At 37.2% G+C, this 24,355-nt stretch overlaps 1 protein-coding gene across 4 annotated transcripts in view; it reads right to left on the reverse strand.

Annotated features, from left to right (window-relative positions):
• jkamp (jnk1/mapk8 associated membrane protein) overlaps positions 1 to 14,765 on the reverse strand; it is a 60,872-nt gene extending 46,107 nt beyond the window's left edge. For 3 of the 4 annotated variants that reach the window (XM_086094488.1, XM_086094487.1, XM_086094486.1), the window contains exons 1-3: positions 14,627 to 14,758; positions 13,952 to 14,034; positions 11,856 to 12,010 (exon numbers count right to left, since the gene is read on the reverse strand). In XM_086094488.1, coding sequence (XP_085950614.1) covers positions 11,856 to 12,010; positions 13,952 to 14,034; positions 14,627 to 14,633 — 245 coding nt within the window. In that variant the 5' untranslated portion in view covers positions 14,634 to 14,758. Of the gene's footprint in view, positions 1 to 11,855; positions 12,011 to 13,951; positions 14,035 to 14,626 lie in introns of all 4 variants that reach the window. The other variant, XM_086094489.1, reaches the window with a different exon arrangement.
• Positions 14,766 to 24,355: the final 9,590 nt, after the last annotated feature.

Raw genomic sequence — 24,355 nt, forward strand, 5'->3', positions numbered from 1 at the left:
TTAAACTTTCAACCGTTGAAATGGCTCAAGAAATGTGAAAGTTATAATCAACTAAAAGTATTACTGCCCCTTTAAGAAACATGCACATTCACGCACTCACATTTGATTTTAACCAACATTTCAATGAGCTGAACAGTTTAAAATTTAAACCATTGAAATCGCTCAAGAAATGTAAAAGTTAACCATAATCAACAATATGTTACTGCCCCTTTAAGAAACATGCACATTCACGCACACACATTTGATTTTAAGTAACATTTCAATGAGCTGAACAGTTTAAAATTCAAACCATTGAAATCGGTCAAGAAATGTGGAATCTACCATAATTAACAGTATCTCACTGCCCCTTTACAAAACATGCACATTCACGCACACACATTTGATTTTAACCAACATTTCAATGAGCTGAACAGTTTAAAATTGAAACCATTGAAATCGCTCAAGAAATGTAAAAGTTAACCATAATCAACAATATGTTACTGCCCCTTTAAGAAACATGCACATTCACGCACACACATTTGATTTTAAGTAATATTTCAATGAGCTGAACAGTTTAAAATTCAAACCATTGAAATCGGTCAAGAAATGTGGAATCCACCATAATTAACAGTATCTCACTGCCCCTTTACAAAACATGCACATTCACGCACACACATTTGATTTTAAGTTGTGAGGAGACGTCACGCACCAACACTCCATTGATTTGTATAGGATTACGCTCACCTCAAACAAAAGCCTCTCGCGACTTAACGGTTGAAGATGCAGATTCCAGAAATGGCTCGTTAGAACGGCAAGGGTTTGGGGAACGCGAGCATGTTCTCAGTTTTTTAATCGGATGAAAAATGACCAAATGAGAGCAGGTTGAAAACTTATGATTGATCGAAAATGAAGAGGCAAAAACGGCGAAAATTACATTGAAAAGAGATCAAAAATGTGCGACTTCTCCTCGCTTAAAGTGAAAATAAAGGTACTAAATGACACCTTAGCCAAATAAAACTTAGTTCTTCAGAAAGCAGAGGCTTGTGGCTACAAAATGTGCGAATTTGATGTCTAGTGAGCAAAGATTGTGGCCATGGTGACGAGTTGAAGTGAAACTTTTGGAAATATATTTTTTGGTTCCCGTCACTGAAGCCTTAATTGCATATCAGAGTGGCGATTACACTCACTGTCTTTGAACCCGCACAGGGGGAAGAGCTTTCATTCCTTAATATTTTTTTTGACACTGAGCTAAAGATGGGAAAAATTCCAACAAAATGAGCTAAAATTCATATCAATCGGTTAACGTATGCACGCGCAGCGTCTCTTTGAAAAAGGTGCTTGATGTGTGATTTTGTCTTTCCTTTTCCCATTCATTCCTATGGGACTTTTATTTGGGAGTTTTTTGGGAATAGCGTCGCCATGGTAACTGGGAATTCTTATAAAAATAATAGCGCAGCGAGTCAGAGCGAGCCGCATCGTTTGATACCTCATTTGTCCCGGTGCGATCTACGGTTCGGGCCGCATTTTAGCGGAAAAGTCGTGGAATAATAAAAAATAACTAGAAAAATTCCCGCGGAAATTTTGAATGGGCCTGCTAACTCTTGCAACTCTTTTCAATGAGCTGAACAGTTTAAAATTTCAACCGTTGAAATCGCTCAAGAAATGTGGAAGTTATAATCAACTAAAAGTATTACTGCCCCTTTAAGAAACATGCACATTCACGCACACACATTTGATTTTAACTAACATTTCAATGAGTTGAACAGTTTAAATTTTAAACCATTGAAATCGCTCAAGAAATGTGCAAGTTAACCATAATCAAGATCAAATAAAGTATCTTACTGTCCCTTTAAGAAATATGCACATTCACGCACACACATTTGATTTTAACCAACATTTCAATGAGCTTAACAGTTTAAAATTTAAACCATTGAAATCGCTCAAGAAATGTAAAAGTTAACCATAATCAAGATCAAATAAAGTATCTTACTGTCCCTTTAAGAAATATGCACATTCACGCACACACATTTGATTTTAACCAACATTTCAATGAGCTGAACAGTTTAAAATTCAAACCATTGAAATCGGTCAAGAAATGTGGAATCTACCATAATTAACAGTATCTCACTGCCCCTTTACAAAACATGCACATTCACGCACACACATTTGATTTTAAGTTGTTAGGAGACGTCACGCACCAACACTCCATTGATTTGTATAGGATTACGCTCACCTCAAACAAAAGCCTCTCGCGACTTAACGGTTGAAGATGCAGATTCCAGAAATGGCTTGTTAGAACGGCAAGGGTTTGGGGAACGCGAGCATGTTCTCAGTTTTTTAATCGGATGAAAAATGACCAAATGAGAGCAGGTTGAAAACTTATGATTGATCGAAAATGAAGAGGCAAAAACGGCGAAAATTACATTGAAAAGAGATCAAAAATGTGCGACTTCTCCTCGCTTAAAGTGAAAATAAAGGTACTAAATGACACCTTAGCCAAATAAAACTTAGTTCTTCAGAAAGCAGAGGCTTGTGGCTACAAAATGTGCGAATTTGATGTCTAGTGAGCAAAGATTGTGGCCATGGTGACGAGTTGAAGTGAAACTTTTGGAAATATATTTTTTGGTTCCCACCACTCAGACCTTAATTGGGTATCAGAGTGGCGATTACACTCACTGTCTTTGAACCCGCACAGGGGGAAGAGCTTTCATTCCTTAATTTTTTTTTTGACACTGAGCTAAAGATGGGAAAAATTCCAACAAAATGAGCTAAAATTCATATCAATCGGTTAACGTATGCGCGCGCAGCGTGTCTTTGAAAAAGGTGCTTGATGTGTGATTTTGTCTTTCCTTTTCCCATTCATTCCTATGGGACTTTTATTTGGGAGTTTTTTGGGAATAGCATCGCCATGGTAAGTGGGAATTCTTAGAAAAATAATGCCGCATCGAGTCAGATCGAGCCGCATCGTTTGATACTTCATTTGTCCCGGTGCGATGTACGGTACGGGCTGCATTCTTGCGGAAAAAACTGTGGAAGATTAAAAAATAAGATTAAGAAGAAAAAAAATAAACCCTTTTTCTAGGATAGTAATATGTGCCTGCTTGCTCCGCAAGCAGCAGCTTCGCTGCTGCTTGCTCCGCTTAGCAGGCCCATAACTAGAAAAATTCCCGCGGAAATTTTGAATGGGCCTGCTAACTCGCGTGGAAACACGCAATAAAAATAACATTTAAACCATTGAAATCGCTCAAGAAATGTGCAAGTTAACCATAATCTACTAAAAGTATTACTGCCCCTTTAAGAAACATGCACATTCACGCACACACATTTGATTTTAACTAACATTTCAATGAGCTGAACAGTTTAAAATTTAAACCATTGAAATCGGTCAAGAAATATTGGAAGTTACCCATAATCAAGATCAAATAAAGTATCTTACTGTCCCTTTAAGAAACATGCACATTCACGCACACACATTTGATTTTAACCAACATTTCAATGAGCTGAACAGTTTAAACTTTCAACCATTGAAATCGCTCAAGAAATGTGCAAGTTAACCATAATGTACAGTATGTTACTGCCCCTTTAAGAAACATGCACATTCACGCACACACATTTGATTTTAAGTAACATTTCAATGAGCTGAACAGTTTAAAATTCAAACCATTGAAATCGGTCAAGAAATGTGGAATCTACCATAATTAACAGCATCTCACTGCCCCTTTACAAAACATGCACATTCACGCACACACATTTGATTTTAAGTTGTGAGGAGACGTCACGCACCAACACTCCATTGATTTGTATAGGATTACGCTCACCTCAAACAAAAGCCTCTCGCGACTTAACGGTTAAAGATGCAGATTCCAGAAATGGCTCGTTAGAACGGCAAGGGTTTGGGGAACGCGAGCATGTTCTCAGTTTTTTAATCGGATGAAAAATGACCAAATGAGAGCAGGTTGAAAACTTATGATTGATCGAAAATGAAGAGGCAAAAACGGCGAAAATTACATTGAAAAGAGATCAAAAATGTGCGACTTCTCCTCGCTTAAAGTGAAAATAAAGGTACTAAATGACACCTTAGCCAAATAAAACTTAGTTCTTCAGAAAGCAGAGGCTTGTGGCTACAAAATGTGCGAATTTGATGTCTAGTGAGCAAAGATTGTGGCCATGGTGACGAGTTGAAGTGAAACTTTTGGAAATATATTTTTTGGTTCCCAGCACTCAGACCTTAATTAGTCACACTCTAAATAGGCGACTTTCACCCTTTGCTCACTGTCTTTGAACCCGCACAGGGGGGAGAGCTTTCATTCCTTAATTTTTTTTTTGACACTGAGCTAAAGATGACAAAAATTCCAACAAAATGAGCTAATTTTCATATCGGTCGGTTAATGTATGCGCGCGCAGCGTGTCTTTGAAAAAGGTGCTTGATTGGAGTTGATCTCTTTCGGATTCCCATTCATTCCTATGGGACTTTATTTGGGAGTTTTTTGGGAATAGCGTCGCCATGGTAACTGGGAATTCTTATAAAAATAATAGCGCAGCGAGTCAGATCGAGCCGCATCGTTTGATACCTCTTTTGTCCCGGTGCGATCTACGGTTCGGGCCCTATTTTTGCGGAAAAGTCGCTGGAAGATGATATAAAAACTAGAAAAATTCCCGCGGAAATTTTGAATGGGCCTGCTAACTCTTGCAACTCTTTTCAATGAGCTGAACAGTTTAAAATTTCAACCGTTGAAATCGCTCAAGAAATGTGCAAGTTAACCATAATCTACTAAAAGTATTACTGCCCCTTTAAGAAACATGCACATTCACGCGCATACATTTGATTTTAACTAACATTTCAATGAGCTGAACAGTTTAAAAATTCAACCATTGAAATCGCTCAAGAAATGTGCAAGTTAACCATAATCAAGATCAAATAAAGTATCTTACTGTCCCTTTAAGAAATATGCACATTCACGCACACACATTTTATTTTAACCAACATTTCAATGAGCTGAACAGTTTAAAATTTAAACCATTGAAATCGCTCAAGAAATGTAAAAGTTAACCATAATCAACAATATGTTACTGCCCCTTTAAGAAACATGCACATTCACGCACACACATTTGATTTTAAGTAACATTTCAATGAGCTGAACAGTTTAAAATTCAAACCATTGAAATCGGTCAAGAAATGTGGAAGTTAACCATAATCTACTAAAAGTATTACTGCCCCTTTAAGAAACATGCACATTCACGCACACACATTTGATTTTAACTAACATTTCAATGAGATGAACAGTTTAAAATTTCAACCATTGAAATCGCTCAAGAAATGTAAAAGTTAACCATAATCAAGATCAAATAAAGTATCTTACTGTCCCTTTAAGAAACATGCACATTCACGCACACACATTTGATTTTAACCAACATTTCAATGAGCTGAACAGTTTAAAATTTAAACCATTGAAATCGGTCAAGAAATGTGGAATCTACCATAATTAACAGTATCTCACTGCCCCTTTACAAAACATGCACATTCACGCACACACATTTGATTTTAAGTTGTGAGGAGACGTCACGCACCAACACTCCATTGATTTGTATAGGATTACGCTCACCTCAAACAAAAGCCTCTCGCGACTTAACGGTTGAAGATGCAGATTCCAGACATGGCTCGTTAGAACGGCAAGGGTTTGGGGAACGCGAGCATGTTCTCAGTTTTTTAATCGGATGAAAAATGACCAAATGAGAGCAGGTTGAAAACTTATGATTGATCGAAAATGAAGAGGGAAAAACGGCGAAAATTACATTGAAAAGAGATCAAAAATGTGCGACTTCTCCTCGCTTAAAGTGAAAATAAAGGTACTAAATGACACCTTAGCCAAATAAAACTTAGTTCTTCAGAAAGCAGAGGCTTGTGGCTACAAAATGTGCGAATTTGATGTCTAGTGAGCAAAGATTGTGGCCATGGTGACGAGTTGAAGTGAAACTTTTGGAAATATATTTTTTGGTTCCCAGCACTCAGACCTTAATTAGTCACGCTCTAACTGATGCAAGAAAGGCGACTTTCACCCCTTTGCTCACTGTCTTTGAACCCGCACAGGGGGGAGAGCTTTCATTCCTTAATTTTTTTTTTGACACTGAGCTAAAGATGACAAAAATTCCAACAAAATGAGCTAATTTTCATATCGGTCGGTTAACGTATGCGCGCGCAGCGTGTCTTTGAAAAAGGTGCTTGATTGGAGTTGATCTCTTTTGGATTCCCATTCATTCCTATGGGACTTTATTTGGGAGTTTTTTGGGAATAGCGTCGCCATGGTAACTGGGAATTCTTAGAAAAATAATGCCGCACCGAGTCAGATCGAGCCGCATCGTTTGATACCTCTTTTGTCCCGGTGCGATCTACGGTACGGGCCGCATTTTAGCAGAAAAAACGCGGAAGATTAAAGAATAATAAGAAGAAAAAAAATAAACCCCTTTTCTAGGATAGTAATATGTGCCTGCTTGCTCCGCAAGCAGCAGCTTCGCTGCTGCTTGCTCCGCTTAGCAGGCCCATAACTAGAAAAATTCCCGCGGAAATTTTGAATGGGCCTGCTAACTCTTTTCAATGAGCTGAACAGTTTAAACTTTCAACCATTGAAATCGGTCAAGAAATGTGGAAGTTATAATCAACTAAAAGTATTACTGGCCCTTTAAGAAACATGCACATTCACGCACATACATTTGATTTTAACTAACATTTCAATGAGCTGAACAGTTTAAAATTTCAACCATTGAAATCGCTCAAGAAATGTAAAAGTTAACCATAATCAAGATCAAATAAAGTATCTTACTGTCTCTTTAAGAAATATGCACATTCACGCACACACATTAGATTTTAACTAACATTTCAATGAGCTGAACAGTTTAAAATTTAAACCGTTGAAATCGCTCAAGAAATGTGCAAGTTAACCATAATCAAGATCAAATAAAGTATCTTACTGCCCCTTTAAGAAACATGCACATTCACGCACACACATTTGATTTTAAGTAACATTTCAATGAGCTGAACAGTTTAAAATTCAAACCATTGAAATCGGTCAAGAAATGTGGAATCTACCATAATTAACAGTATCTCACTGCCCCTTTACAAAACATGCACATTCACGCACACACATTTGATTTTAAGTTGTGAGGAGACGTCACGCACCAACACTCCATTGATTTGTATAGGATTACGCTCACCTCAAACAAAAGCCTCTCGCGACTTAACGGTTGAAGATGCAGATTCCAGAAATGGCTCGTTAGAACGGCAAGGGTTTGGGGAACGCGAGCATGTTCTCAGTTTTTTAATCGGATGAAAAATGACCAAATGAGAGCAGGTTGAAAACTTATGATTGATCGAAAATGAAGAGGCAAAAACGGCGAAAATTACATTGAAAAGAGATCAAAAATGTGCGACTTCTCCTCGCTTAAAGTGAAAATAAAGGTACTAAATGACACCTTAGCCAAATAAAACTTAGTTCTTCAGAAAGCAGAGGCTTGTGGCTACAAAATGTGCGAATTTGATGTCTAGTGAGCAAAGATTGTGGCCATGGTGACGAGTTGAAGTGAAACTTTTGGAAATATATTTTTTGGTTCCCAGCACTCAGACCTTAATTAGTCACGCTCTAACTGATGCAAGAAAGGCGACTTTCACCCCTTTGCTCACTGTCTTTGAACCCGCACAGGGGGGAGAGCTTTCATTCCTTAATTTTTTTTTTGACACTGAGCTAAAGATGACAAAAATTCCAACAAAATGAGCTAATTTTCATATCGGTCGGTTAACGTATGCGCGCGCAGCGTGTCTTTGAAAAAGGTGCTTGATTGGAGTTGATCTCTTTCGGATTCCCATTCATTCCTATGGGACTTTATTTGGGAGTTTTTTGGGAATAGCGTCGCCATGGTAACTGGGAATTCTTATAAAAATAATGCCGCACCGAGTCAGATCGAGCCGCATCGTTTGATACCTCATTTGTCCCGGTGCGATCTACGGTTCGGGCCGCATTTTTGCGGAAAAGTCGGTGGAATAAAATATAAAAAAAATAAAAATAAACCCTTTTCTAGGGTGGATAGTAATATGTGCCTGCTTGCTCCGCAAGCAGCAGCTTCGCTGCTGCTTGCTCCGCTTAGCAGGCCCATAATAATATACACTTTTCTAGGGTGGATAGTAATATGTGCCTGCTTGCTCCGCAAGCAGCAGCTTCGCTGCTGCTTGCTCCGCTTAGCAGGCCCATAACTAGAAAAATTCCCGCGGAAATTTTGAATGGGCCTGCTAACTCTTGCAACTCTTTTCAATGAGCTGAACAGTTTAAAATTTCAACCGTTGAAATCGCTCAAGAAATGTGCAAGTTAACCATAATCTACTAAAAGTATTACTGCCCCTTTAAGAAACATGCACATTCACGCGCATACATTTGATTTTAACTAACATTTCAATGAGCTGAACAGTTTAAAAATTCAACCATTGAAATCGCTCAAGAAATGTGCAAGTTAACCATAATCAAGATCAAATAAAGTATCTTACTGTCCCTTTAAGAAATATGCACATTCACGCACACACATTTTTTTAATCAAATATATATATATAAATATATATATATATATAAATATATATATATATATAAATATATATATATATATATATATAAATATATATATATATATATATATATATATATAAATATATATATATAAATATATATATATATATATATATATATATAAATATATATATATATATAAATATATATATATAAATATATATATATAAATATATATATATATAAATATATATATATATATATAAGTTGCTTCTGCTACTACTTAAATAAGCATTGCGCGAGGCTGATTCATATTTGTGACAATTAACTTTAAAATCGCAGATTTTCTTCAAATCTAAATCTGAATACCTAGATATTTTTGTGCTAAGTGTTAGATTAGATTTCTTTAAGTTGCTGTTCCTATGTTCCCTGAAGCCACTGTCACTGGGGGAGGTTCCAAGCATTTTTGTTCAGCTGTCACTTATGATTCCACACCCTGCTCACTTCATAACCCCCCACCCCCACGTAACATTCGGGTCAAAAAATCTAAAACTCAAAAAACTGATTTGAAACAGAAAAACAAAGATCTGAAAGTGAAAAAAAAAAAGCTCTGAATCTAAAAAGTGTAATGAAGTTCAAATGTATTTAACTATTTATCATTCATTCCTCATATATTTTTGAATTTGAATGATCATTTGGTGGTTTATTTTGTATATTTGTGAATTTAATCTCAATGAGACATGTTTATTTGTCAGTGTTTTGTCACTTTTTGTGTGATCTGCGCACTCTGCTTCTATTCTGCTTTTTAGGCTTTCGTGGCCATTTCCATTTCCCCTCACATTGTTAAGCTGCTTGCTGAGGGTGAGTTGTATGTGAAGGGAACTACTTTGTTTCATTGTTTCTTTTTTTTAAAGGAATTGAGCCATTTGTGTTGTGTTACTGGTGAATGTTGTGCATGGTGACATATTGCTGCGATGTCGAAATTGAATTACAATTTCAATTATTACACTCCACAATTACAAAATCTGCATAATCGTAAAAAAATTAAGAAATAACAATACAAAATTTTTAATTGTTTAAATTATACAATTGCACCTTTTATATATATATATATATATATATATATATATATATATATATATATATATATATTTTTTTTTTTTTAATGACTTATTAAATTTTTAAAAAATAATCAAAAAGAACTTGCGTATTTATAGTGTTTCAAAGAATTTGATCTGTCTTACTATTTTTTATTTGTTTTTTTACATTTCTTTGTTTCTTGTTTTGTACCCAAAAAATTAATGATCGTTCTTTGATTTCAATTATTACCAAAATAATCGTGATAAATATTTTTATTATTATATCCAAAAGGAACTTACATAATTATAGTGTTTCTATTTTTTTTTTTAAATTGGTCTTAATATTTTATAATGTTTAAACTTCTTGTTTTGTACCAAAAAATAAATAATTGTTTGAATAATCGTGATTTCAATTATTACCAAAATAATCGTGATTATTATTTTTTCCATAATTGAGCAGCCCCACGGTTAAGTTTTTGTAGCTGATTTACAGCGTCCCGTTTCAGGCGCAAATTTTAATTTCTTTAACGTGACCAACAGAGGTGGCAAATTCAGGTCCAGAAAGTAAAAATCCTGCCATAGTTTAGCTTTAGCCCCCGATGCTAAAAGGTAAACAAGCACCATGGCAGCTAGCTAGGGAGCTAGCTAAAAAGGTAATCAACCACTATGAGAGCTAACTAAAAGGTAAACAAGCATCATGGGAGCTAGCTAGCTAGCGCTTGGGGCTAAAGCCAAACTGTGGCAAAGTTTTTACTTTCTGGACTTGGATATGCCACCTCTAGTGACCAATGCTGAGCAGGTGTTTGTTTCACTCTGTAAATACGGATGTTTGTATGTTTAGAAAGCAGTTGTGCATATGACAACTGCAAAGACAAACCGTGTCCTGTTTTGACAGGTATGTTTTTTATTTGATTGTCATTAATATTATATTGCTGTTACTTATTGTATACTTCACCCCGTCTCACTTTAGCCAATAGGTGGCACTGTTTCCCCATTTATGGGTTCTTGTTCTTTAGTTTAATAATATAACTTCGTTTTCATCGAGAAAAAAAAAAAAAGTACATACTTTCTTGAGATTAATTTTACAGCTGCACAAAGAATGTAAACATGTTTGAACATTAAATAAAGTGCAGTGAACACTGAACAGTTTCTGAGTGGTTCTTTTCCCTCACCTGTGTTTCATTCCTTCTGATTAGATTGTGTGAATTTTCATCACTGTGTTATTTTCATTTTCATTTTAGTCATTGACGAAATTGTCAGTCAATTTTAGTTATCGTTATAGTCTCAATGAACGGCTTCTATTTTAGTTTTCAATTGATTTTCTTCTGAAAAATAATTTTTGTGATGAGAAATATGACGAATTTTTTTCTGTGACAAAATTATCACTGATCCAACCAAATTTAAAGTACCAAAAACCTTAACTGTTTTCAACTGAACTTTTAATTATTTAAGCTTTTAACTTTTTTTTCTGCTAAACTAAAATGAAACAACACTGAATCACTCCAAAACACAACATATAAATGAAAATATGTCAAATAAAAATGGGAAAAACAGCATCCAGTTAACTTTTGTATAATGAAGTGCCTCTGCTTTGAGGGCATGCACCTGGTTTCTTCTGTTTGAAAATATCTGCCCCGTTCTGGAGAAGATTCTCTCAGGAGAGACTGGCATTGCTACAATGCACAGTCTCCATCCAGCATTAAGCAGCAACACTTGCATTACTGGCACCTTCATTATTATCATAGATTATGGTTTCTGTGGGGTTTTTTTCCTTGTAGACTTTACATCTCCTAGAACTCCTTTTTGTGGTGTTCCTCATGTTGCCTTTCATTGCTTGTTTCTTTCCCTTTTTCTTCTCGGTGCGGCAACTGCCGGGCAGCAATACAGCTCCGTGCAGTCAAGAGTCTAATTGACAATTAGTAATTGACAATACTGTGTGCAGGCTTTCATTCGGTACCGACAGACACATCACTACTTTTTGTCTCAGTGTTTGATTCTTAGTTTTGCAAGTCAATGTGTATTAAGGTGTGAATTACACATTTTGACACGCAAAGTGCAATGTAAACACGCTTATTTCAAGCTTTGCGATGAATAGTGAAATGTCAGTTGCCACGATTTAAGTTTAGCTGATTACCATGACCTGAATGACTGAGAATCTACATAGACATATGACATTCCTGCTGTTAATTTGCTCGTAGTTTGTAGCAACTTTTGCATTTCCGCAATTATGTATTTTAAAAATAATTCTCACCTCTTCTTACCAGAATACCACTCAATGAAGAACCAGTGAAGCACGAGAGGTAGCATGGCCATAAAGCCGAGATAGAGCCAATCATAAAGTTGAGGGCACTCAGTGCACCGTTCACACACTTTCTGGACGTTGGCCCGCTCTCCACGAGGGCAAACCTGCAGTTGATCAAAATAATACATATATGTATAAAAGAAACTCTACAAAAATATTGGGATGAAACTAAATGCAGATATTCCAAAAACGCAACAACAACAAAAAGAACGGACATAAAGTGTTTTTCACAGGACAGCGACGATATATTGAATCCTTGTTGTACACATGGTACGAATGCCTAACAGGTTTGAAATTGCTACCTAAATACAGCTTGTTTCACTATTAATTAGGGCTGAACGATTAATTGCATTTGCGTAAATTTGACAAAACGCGTGATAAACTGCGATTTAAATGCTCATTGAAACGGAGCTGAAGGAGTGAAAGCGGGGGGGAGCAGGATCGTCACCGCTGTAACTAAATCCTGACGGCGCCATAAGTGCACGTAATTTTGGTGAGTTTTTTTGTCTCGTGAGACCTTGACACGAGTGTCTAACATGTTAAATCAGTTTGATCTTGGTTTTAAAACAACACTTCACTGTTGTGAGTCATAACTTTCCGGCTGCCGTAGTGTCACGCGTTTTGTAAAGAGTGTGCGGCAGCGGCTGATAAATTTGAGTTGTCCTATATTTTGAGGCTAAATAGGTCTGTATGTGGCCATATGTTGTGTCGTCCGATTTCATGAATGAAAATTAGGATGGATGAAAAGATTATTGCTCGTCATTACTCACCGTCATTTAGGTGCTGCCGCTGCAGCCTTTTTTAAAAGGAACCCCGACTGTAATGACAAGTTTGCTCTATATTAATTATTTGGTTGTTACTAACATAACGATGAGATTAATTTTTCAAAAATCATTTCCAGTTTAATACATTTTGTAGAAACTTTATTTGAACGTACGCCGCCATTGTTATTTACGTCGCAACGCATTCAGTACGTAGTGATGTAGAATGGTGGCTGGCTCTCTGCCGAGCAATGTGAAACGCCTATAAAGAAAGCAAGGTAAGCCTCATAGCGTTCCTAAAGGGACGATCAAAACTCTTGAATGCGTCTGATGAATGACGAGAGCACAGCGTGAGGGAGGGTGACTCTCTTGTTTCTTTAGGAATGCTACGAGGCTTACCTTGCTTTCTTTATAAGCGTTTCACATTGCTCGGCAGAAGCCAGCCACCATTCTACGTCACTACGCACTAAATCAATTGTCACATAAATAACAATGGCGGCAAATAAAGTTTTTACAAAATGTATTAAACTGAAAATGACAACCAAATAAATAATATAGAGCTTATATAAGGGGTTCCTTTTAATGTACATGTATTGTAGCATTGGTGAACTAATCAGGCCAAGCGGCGAACAAACAACAACTCTTTAATGACAATTTGCAAGTAACTGTCGGCCGTAACCACGCCAGAACACAACAGCTCCGAACGTGTTTAGCTTACCAAAACCAAAGTTTGTTGACTTCATGGCCCGTCCAGACCATGGGAAACTACGCAACCTGTGACACACCCACAAGGATTGCTACAGAATGCTAGTGGTTTTTGAAATCAAATCGGAAAATGTTACGTCATATAAGCAGGTATAATTTTACTTTGCCTACAATTTAGCATATGTGAGTTTACTGACTGGAGATAGCGAAGTTTTTTTTTTTTTTTAAATACACTATGTATAGTGCATTTAATTATTGATAAATGTAGTGTTTAAAAAGTGCAGTGTTGACATGTCATGTTTCATGCAACATGAAAAGTGATGTTGAAGTGGTAAATTGTAACTGTAATTGTGGTAGAAAAAACGGTGATATGAAGGCTTCGTTTGCCTTTATCTTAAAATCATGTAATCTATAAGAGCTGATATTGTAATTAACTTTTTGTTGGGTAAACAAATCATTGAAAAGGACCTTGAAAAAAATCGCATATGATATCGCAATTGCAATTAGATTTTCCATAATCGTTCAGCCCTACTATTAATTACACTTAAAAAGTGTGCTTTCTAGTAGGTTTATACTTACACCACATTCTCTTTCCACTGATCCATTGAACATTATTCTGCCACAGTACAAGCCCGGGCATGTTGCGCTCATGGCCACAGCTTCTTGGGATGGATGGACAGATGGAGATATTTTACTGATTACTAATTCAGAATTCAACAAATTAATCCACAGTTCACACAAAGTACATGGAGTTGAATGTATACTTCATAGACATAAACGTGTTGCAGCATCAAATAAACAAATCGTCCAAATTACAGCAGGGTCTGCTGAGCTAAATAAATACCGTACAGATACTTATGAATACCTACATTATAACTGAAAAATGAAGTATGTCTGCGAAAGACAAAAGCAATATTTTCTATTTAAATTTAAATCCAAATGTTTCATTACGACTACCAATATAACCCGGTGGTGAGGCCAACTGCCAAAGGGATATAAATCAACACTTTGACAAAACCAAGAGCACATATACATCTGGTGTAGTATAGAAGTGCAGTACTTCAACAATAAAGAACATGACATTACCGTAGACTACACTAATTAAATATATCAGGTAGTAGGTACGTAGGCAGTTGTCTTTCAGAGACATCTTAAACAGAATTTCATACGATTTAGCGATCCAGCATAGCGATCAGAATAATTTGATAAACGGCATAAATAAGATCTTGACTGTTGTTGAGAAACAGCACTAACCTATCATTGCAAACAATTCAACGCCTCCGTTGTTGAGGTAGATGTTTTGAGACAGCCACAGCGGAAACTGTTCTTCCTTCGTCTTCTTCTTTTGTTAATTGGCATCTCACGAACAAGGTACGTTACCGCTGCCTATTGCGCTGGAGTGGTTATACATAAGACTGAAATCCGTTGAAGCCATAGATATCATATAAGTCTAGATGTCTCGTCCGTGCTGCTGGCCAATGGAATAGAACGTCCGCACCAGCAGCCATCTTGCCAGAGTCACCTCGCTCCGCCTCTCTTTTATTACTATGTGTTTTTATCGTACATGTTCTTTTAAAGAACTCAAAATAGCGGCTTACCAAAAATCAACTAATTATCGAGCAGTTTAGTTTATAAGCGTAGTTATTATACTACATACTTGTTAATAATTAATAATACATCTTCCCATTTTTAAAACAAGTTTTGGGAAACCTTAAAATGTGTAAAAAAATAAAATACAGTTGAATTATTGTCAACATTTGTCAACAAGGACACACCTAAAAAAAAAAGACGAGGATAGATTAAACTGGACGAGACAAGATTAGAAGAGAATACAATAGAAAATAATAATTATTATTATTATTGTTATTAATATTATTATTATTATTATTATGAAGAAGAACAACAACAATAATAATAATCTTTAATAATACAAACATATTGCTAAATGCACTATATACACAACAGTAGCCCCTTCAAACCCGCATTTTTTCTGCTGGGCGAAATGTATTTATTTTTGCTGATTTTGACTCTTTTCCCACATAAGAACAACATGGAAATGTTTTTTTGGAAGTTATCTCGTGTTCTTAGTTGTTATAGTGGACGCCAGGATAATATGGCCGTAACGTTTTTTAAATCTATAATCTTATATGCAAAAATTTTAACATTAACCTGCAAATCAACTTGTGATTGTGATTGGTTATGTAAGATCCCAGGCGAGAGCAAGGGCGAGGGTCAGAGAGAGAGAGAGAGAGAGAGAGAGAGAGAGAGAGAGAGAGAGAGGGTGTGAGAGAGAGTGTGAGAGAGAGAGAGAGAGAGAGAGAGAGAGAGAGAGAGAGAGAGAGAGGGCGGGAGAGAGCGAGAGAGAGAGAGAGAGAGAGAGAGTGAGTGAGAGAGCGCAAGGGGGACCGTTGCTACTGGAGCTGTACATGGGGAGGTGGGGACGAATTGACTAGTAGGGATGGCAGAAATGGAACATTGAAACGATCAAATAATTTGAAACAATTGATTCACAAAATGAATCGATCTTTTCACAGCGACATCTGGTGGCCATTTGTAAAATATTACAATCAAACAGTAGAGCAGTGTTGCCAGCTCCCCAGTAAGGAAACTATTTGCTCTCTGTCATCACCTAATTTACACAACTGGCAATCGGCCTATACTGTTATTGTAATGGACGCCATTAGAGAGAGAAATAATATCATGGGAAACAAAAACTGAATAATCCCCAAAATAAGTATAGAAGTACAAATTAGCTTTTTGTTGCTGATACAGTGGTACCTCAGAGTTTGAACACAATTGGTTCCTGTGAAGTGTTCAAAGTCCGATTTGTTCAACCTCCGAAACGTTTTTTTCCCATAGGAAATAATGTAAATGCAATTAATTTGTTCCAAAGCTCCTAATTTATTTATTTTAAATCCTATTTTACAGTAATTCCTATTTTTGTAAAAACATGTACACCTTGTGCATTTAAACAATAAATAATAATACGAAAAATAATCAACAAAAAATATGTACCTTACCTTTTTTGTTGCGATGTGATGGTATCAGTGGATGGATGTGGAAGGGAAGTCGCCCTCCATGGTTTGACATGGTAATTTTCCTTCAGGGCTTTTTTTTCTTCTCAGTCTCTTCACTTCCCCCGGATCGCTCTCTAAAGTTGTAGTTTTCCTTCCCTCTTTGAGAAAAACTTGTCCAGCATTGCCTGTTTCTGCCTTCGTTGCAGATTTTTTTCTAAAGTGAACCACGATGTTGTCATTAAAAATGTTCACTGCTCTATTCACCAACACTTTATCTGGGTGGAATTTTTCTACGAATTGTTGAACTTCACCCCACTTAGCGTACACTTCTCTTATGGCAGAACTCTGAACTTCCTCCCTTGGCTCATCCTCTTCAGACGACATTTTCTCCATCAATATCTTTTGCTGCTCATTTTACAAGTGCAGCAGCTCTTCAGCCGTTAAGTCGGCTAAATGGCCCTCCAGCAGCTCCTCGATGTCTCCATTGTCCACCTCGAGTCCAATGGTTTTCCCCAAGGACACAATGTCATCAACTCGATCAGTTGCTCTCTGACTGAAAGACCTGTGGCCAACGTTTTTTCCATGCTGAAATCAAAGTCCGGTGAGTCACTTGAGTCCATGCATTGTCAATGACGCAATTCAAAATGGAAAAGTGATCTTTCCAAAATTCCTTAAGTGTTAACTGTGTGTCATTGGTCACTTCAAAACACTTCTGGAAGAGGGCTTTTGTGTACAGTTTCTTGAAGTTGGAAATGACTTGTTGGTCTATAGGCTGAAATAGCTCGGTGGTATTGGGGAGTAAAAATTTCACTTTGATGAAGCTGAACTCATCCACTAAATCGTTCTCTAAACTAGGAGGGTGAGCAGGAGTGTTGTCCATCAGTAAGAGGCACTTCACTGGGAGGTATTTTTCCTTTACATTACTTTAATATTATGGTCCTTGGATTACGTTACTAACTACTTTTTTTAGCAGGTAACTGTAACGGAATACATTTCAAAAGTAACCCTCCCAACCCTGCGAATATGTCATGTCCACTGGGACCATCTATGTGTCTGAAGGGGTTAAACCAGAGCTGGGCAATCTTGGTCCTCAAGGGCCGGAGTCCTGCAGGTTTTGGAGGTTTCTCACTTCCAACACAAGCTGATTTCAATCAACAGGATCCTTATTAGGCTTATGCAGAGCTTACTGATGAGCTAATCATATATCAGCTGTGTTGGAGAAGGGCAACATGCAAAACCTGCAGGACTCCAGCCCTCGATGCCCACCTCTGGGTTAAACAAACATTTCCAATAATATCTTACAGATGAAATGTCACCCCACAAGCTCTTGTTTGCAAAGAGCGACGTTTGCTGCATCCATGTGCAGCACAAAAGTCTGGCATTTTAACAGCAAACACCTGTAGAAATAAAAAAATTGAGAAATCAGTAAGCAATTCTGCCTCTCAGTATGTAAAATTACTTGTGTAACTTAATATTGTGTCTGCTTCATCGTTTTGTTTTGTTTTTCTTACACGTATACATTGCAAGTACATCTGCTCAAACTCCAGTATTTAAACAAAAAAAGAGTCAAGTTTTAATTTTGGTGGCAGTTGCACAAGTTAATTGGTCGATACTCTTTTTTTTTTTACCACACATTTCTGTTTTTCTCTTTTCAAAGTTTGGAAGATATATTGTGCATCCTACAAAATCAAGTTGACACCACAACTGAGTTCAAATTGTGCATAGATAGAAATGGAGCTTCTTGACGGGTATCATTCAATGGAAAAGAGAGAAAAAAAATCTGCATATCTGTCAGTGCTCTCAAGGTGGTGTATATTCGAGAGTCAGGCGTTGATACAGGAGCACTGAGAAAATAGTTTTTGACAGGTATGTTGGTTCAGGTATTAAAATGTTCTATTTTGATGTGAAAGTCCCAAGTGATTTTACCTAAATGTGTTATCTGCTTTAATGTGTTAGATATGATTTCAGGAATTGAAAACACATTTTTTGAAGGAGATGACAAATGTGGAAAAAGCCCTCTTGGACAGACCTTGATCACAGGTTGGTATCACTCATGGTTTTTAATTCATACTGGGCTATATGATTTAAAAAAAAATTTTTTTTTAAGACTTCAAGACTTTACTTATCTTCCACACAGAACTGTTGGCGATTTAATGGCACACAAGGTGGTCCACCACCTGCTTTCATGAAAGAGTGGTGCTACTACTTTATCTGCACCGGTGAGGTAGACTTCAGTAATCTGTCCACAGTGGATGTGCAGATCTTGTTTCTTGTTTACTTAGCAGCAAGGTGAACAGAATTTGAACCCAACTAAGTATGAATAAAACTTATCTGAATTTGAAGATGTAGGCTTTACTCGTTTTCAGGTCGAAAATGCTGCAGATTCCCAGTCTCTGATGTTGTTATTAGATGATATTGTAGCCTGTGGATACACAAGCCATATCAAACTAGACAACAAAGACAAAATTAATTCTGAAAGAGTTTTTTTTTTTTTTAACAAATGCTTCCTTAATTTATGGAAAAGCCCTTTATTAGAGACCAAATTAATTACTGAATTTTTGATTTGCCTGATTAGAGTAATTTTATGCACACAATTTCATTGTGATTTATTGAATTTTATAGAGTTTAAGAGGCCTAGAACACTCATTTTAAAACTCTAACCTTCCTCTGTCTGATGCAAAAAAACAACGACTTGCATGTCTAGCTCATTTCATTCCGGAGATACTGTCATGTGGGACATTATTGGTTGAGGGAAGGTGGACTCAAATGCAGGGAAGCAAGGCAGTGAGACTGGAATGAAGTGCAATATGTGGAACTTTAATGATACATAAGCCGCGTTTCCACCGCAGGACGTTCGGGTTGTGGCTGTGTCTCCACTGCGGAGTACGACCCATTTCGCCACGTCACGAGTTTTTATGGAGGTAAATATGGTACAAAACTAACTTGTAAAAAATTTTTGTACCTGTAGAAAAAAGTCTAAATTAGTATCTGTAAAAGTCGTGATTTGTACCTGTAAAAAAAATGTGTACCTGTAAAAATAAAATTTGTATCTGTAAAAAAATGTTGTACCTGTAAAAAACAAATTTGTATGTGTAAAAAAAAATTGTATCTGTAAAAACAAATTTGTATCTGTAAAAGTCATGATTTGTACCTGTACAAAATTTTTTTTGTACCTGTACAAAAAGTGTAAATTTGTATCTGTAAAAGTTGTGATTTGTACCTGTAGAAATGACAACTTGTAGTCAAAGAAGTCGCCACTAGGAGTCACAAGTGGTTTTTCTGCTGCTGTCCAGTCACGTGAGTTTTGCACCATATATCTCGCTACAAAAGGTGCAAAACTGATTTGTACTCGTAGAAGAAGAGGGCGGGCTCTGGAGGATTTGGGCGGGCTAAAGCTCAACCTCATTGGTTGAGCGAATGACAGTGGGTTGAACTCAAATGACGCCCATGCACAAGTCCGCAATTCCAAACAAACAGAGTAGCCACACCAGTTCACGCGTCATTTTGGAAGAAGAGGATGTCCCAGGCGTGAAAATTTCAACATGGTTCAATATACAAACACTGTGTGGAACAGCTTAAACGTTGGTTGACATGCAGAGCACTCCAAGTGGGCAGAAAGAAAGAAGTTTTAGTATGAAGGTAAGATTTAATGTACGAACATAGCTCGTAATCCGGTGCTAGCTAGCTAGCTCATCTCATGTTGTTGTTGTCACAAAACTGAACACATTGAAGTCACGATTTTTATTTCAAGATTTGAAGCCTACCAGTGTAAACATACGATCAATAGCTTGTACCTGTAAAAAAAACAAAAAAATCTAAAAAACAAAAACTCATAAACTGCTGCTTAGTGCTTAGATGTGAAAATGACTATAGCGCTACAGAACCCTATTGAATGTTTTACAAGATAACCTAAACCTATAACCAAAAGTGGACAGTACTCAGCTACTTGTATTTGACTAACATTATATTCAAGCATCTGTACTCTTACTATCATAATAAAATGAAAACAAAACGTTTTTACTGCGAGTTGATCTTTAAGCCGCTACAGGTATTTTAACTTCAAACGTTTATCCTCTGTATTTAATCATTTTATTTAAAAAATTACAATTTCTTGATAAATGTCAGTATTTTTGCAATGTATGCTTTGTAAACAGTTAAAATAGAAAAGGCTCTTACACTCTTAGTTTACTCATCACTCACAGTACTCAAATATTTGTGCAAGTATTTTTTCTGCGCTTTTAATTTCTACTTGAGTTAAATTTTCCAATGTAACATTACTCTTATTTAAATATTGGCTATTCTGCTTTTGAAATGCTAGTCAATCTGTATCACTAAGATGTGAGCAGTGTCACTGTCACCTAGCTACTTTAACAAAACTAACTAGGTCAAATGTTAGTTTATTTATTTTTAATTAAATGAGAATCTCATAAGTTTCAAAATTTTGCTCAAAAGGTGGAGACAACTGCTGGAGACACTGCTGAAGCATCAGTGAAAAGGATGACCCACTCCATCGCAAGCAGCCAAGAGACAGGAGATGACACCTGGGGGTATTCCATCAAGCCAGATTATGGAAAATTATTTTGCAGATCTTCTGCTGATGTGAATGTAGCAGGCGGTGGTCCCCTCCCCCACCTGTGGCAGTGGTCTTAGTCTTTTTTTCTGGTGGCTACAATAATGGGCAACATATATTTACAGCTCAACACCTATTTAGTCTTATTTTTTATATATATTGTTATAGGCTACTTGCCGACTTGTTGCCATGGTCGCTTTTGGCTACTGTTGAGATGTAACAGTGAAGAATGAATATGTAGGTCAATTCGAAGTGCTTTACATTAAATCAATAATTAATAACACGATTAATGTGAAATACACATTGAAAACAATCTTCTGTTTAAATTTAATTATAACTGTTTAGATTTAGTCATAACGGTGTGAGCTCAGTAGAGATTGATGAGTGAGGATTCGTCCTTCGACTTATCTGGGAAAAAGGAATGTGTAGGGAGGTTTCCTGTGTATGTTTGAGTGCTGTCAAAGTCGTATTTGCTTTCTCCCGTCTCCCTTCACATTATTCACAGAATTGGGAGAGCAAATGTGTTTTATAGCCGGTTGGGAGGATGAGGGGTTTGGAGCCAGCTCGTCTGAGAGGAGAGGAGGGAGGGACAGCAGAGGAAGCGGAAGGGGAGGGTTTTTTGGCATGAATGAAGTATATTAACGTTTGCAGGGGGAGGAGCGTTACACACGAGGAAGAACAATGGCGGCGTTTGGCCCCTCTCTGTGTCATCAAAAGCTTTTGATAATAAAAACCTTCGAAGAAAACTGTTCACAGATCTCAACTCTGATTCTGAAAACAATTTTACGAACACGCAGAAAACATAAAAGGATCGTTTTCTAACAAAATGGTGACTCCCGACGTGCCGGTTAAAAGGGTTTGTTCGACGGACAGGACTTCTGGCGCCAAAATTAATTGTACGGTAAGAAGACATTTATCTTCGTAGTAGTGAATTCCTGTCTGTTGTGAACTCTGCGACTGGTTTTCGTCGACTGCATTTTGGCTAAATTGTACATGAGATCTGAGTGAACAGGTATTAGTAGTGTTTAAAATACGAGTTTGTTTTGTTCCGTTACGGTAGCTCAGGGACACGGAGTCCTTGATTTTGATTTTTACTACGACATCGAACTATACACGATGGTTTTGGGCCGTGGTGACCTAGGTCTTTGTTTAAGGTGGTGACGTCACGTTGGATCGCGCGCGCAGCTAAGTGAAGTGACTATGTGCAGCTGAGTGAAGAAACAATGAGAGATATTTGTGAGTACAGGTTGAAGCAGTGCTCTTATTAAATTACGGAAAGCACATGGTCGTCTCGTTCTGTTTTGGAATCTTAGAGATCGTAAGTCTGTGCATTTCTGAGGCAATTTCTAGCGTTTTTGAGATAAGAAGTTTAAGCTGCGGCCACTGTGAAGGAATCGAGAGATCCGGATATATTTATTCGTCGAAAACACATGCTTTTCTCGTTCTGTTTTGGAATCTGTAGAGATTGTAAATCCGTGCATTTCGTCGTATTCGTGTTTGTTTGTTATTATTATTATTTTATTATTAATATTTTATTTTTTGAAGGGATAATGAGTGACGTTGTTGACTTAATATAACCTATTGGACTGTGGTACCACGAGTGAGACGTCTCTGAATTAATAATAATAGTTGTTACGAATTGAATATAATAATAAATGAGGGAGTAAGTAAGTAATATAGAGATGGAGGGTGAGTTTGACTGCAGTGCTGTGTGGTTTGACCTACGTATTCTTCCGGACCAACGGTCAGCAGTGTGTGTGTGCGTGCGTGTGTCTGAATTTCTGGTCCCCAAGGGGGAGTGGGAGAGAGAGTGGGAGAGAAGTGTTGCGGAAATGAATATTTTAATTTTATTTTTTCTCCTCATTGTCTTCGACTGTATGTTTGGTGATGTTTATGAGAGAATGGAAAAGGCTTGTGCTCTCGTGTCGTCTGTTAAAATATAAAAAAAAAAAAGGAAAGGAAAATAGTTGAGTTGTCTCTGAGCGGTGAGTGAATGTTGATAGGGAGATGGAAATGTTTTCTTTGTCTTCGAATGAGGGGGAGGGGGAGAGATAAGAATGTTGTGATAGTGGCGCTGAGAACTCGCCTTTCGAATAGGACAGTGGAAAAAAAAAAAAAAAAAGGGAAAAATAGCTGACAGCTCTGCCCTACTATTGAAATGAGTGTGTATACAGAAACTTTTCTCCCATGCAATTGGCTTTAAGCAGTGCAGAAAGCTGTTACAGGACAAATGTTAATAGCAGGTGATATCCGTGTTCTTTTTAAACAATTATGTCTGCTTTTATAGTTTGATATTTTATTATAAAGTTTTGTTTTTGACTATGATTATTATTTTAATTTTTTCTCCCTGATAATTAGGTTCACAGGCGAGAAAATTATTTAACATTTGTTTTTTTTTCTCTGAGTGTATCATTCCAGATCTGATGCTAACTTCCAAAGCAGACGGGGAGCCCGCTGCTTTCTGGCCCTCACTGATTACAATCTGAAAACGGGATACGCCCCTACGGCTTCCACTTTGCATTCGCAAGTATTTCCAGCGGCCATTTTGAAAACTTGCTATGGTACAGTTGAAAATTTTTGAAAAAGCAGGAAGTAAACTCTCTTGCTATGATCTCATCTCCCTCTATTGTTTCCGAGTGCATAATGTATCAAGCAGGTACATTCATTAGTCAAGGTGCTCCCGCTGGGTGGCCAACATGTGTCATCGGGGCCACGACTGCAGACAGCAACCTCCAGCGTCTGGGTAGAGAGGCAGAGGTCAAAGAACTTCACGCCGCAGCAAGGACATTCCCCTGTGCCAAACCGACAGTATCTGCCTCTATCTGATTCACAGTTTCCACAATGATGGTGCCCTGACTCCACATGCTCAGTGACTGTTCACAGCGATTTTGTATTATTTTGTGTTTTGCATTATTTTGGTTGCACATAACTGTCCAGTCAATCTTTTGGGCAGATATCTCCTCTTGTCTAATGCAGCCCTGATGAACTTATCCTGGAATTTCCAGATGATAACACCTACTGCTGATATGCATCCAGTGACACCTTCCATTGCCCACTTTGAACATTGCCCTGTGACATGCGCCACTGCTGACATCTACTGGGCAGGAATGGGTATTGACTCCCTTGGTTGGCTCAAAACTGAGCACTTCTCTCTGGTCACCTAGGATTCGTCACCTCAGGTCTTGTGATATGGTAGCTGATTGTATGCATTGCACTCTGTACTATGTCAGATCGGGAATGAGGTCTATAGCAAGGCATTTCAGGAAATTGAAACCAACATATGGGAATTTGAAATAGGATAATTGGTAAAATTTATTTCAATCTTAATTGCTCTATTTTCCGTCATTTGATGCTTATTGGATTCAGTCTACTAAATGTATTACCCACTTTCGTTTT

The sequence above is a fragment of the Leptonotus elevatus genome, chromosome 14 (genome assembly GCF_054856555.1).
Source record: "Leptonotus elevatus isolate MCC_2025b chromosome 14, RoL_Lele_1.0, whole genome shotgun sequence".
Taxonomy (NCBI): Eukaryota; Metazoa; Chordata; class Actinopteri; order Syngnathiformes; family Syngnathidae; genus Leptonotus; species Leptonotus elevatus.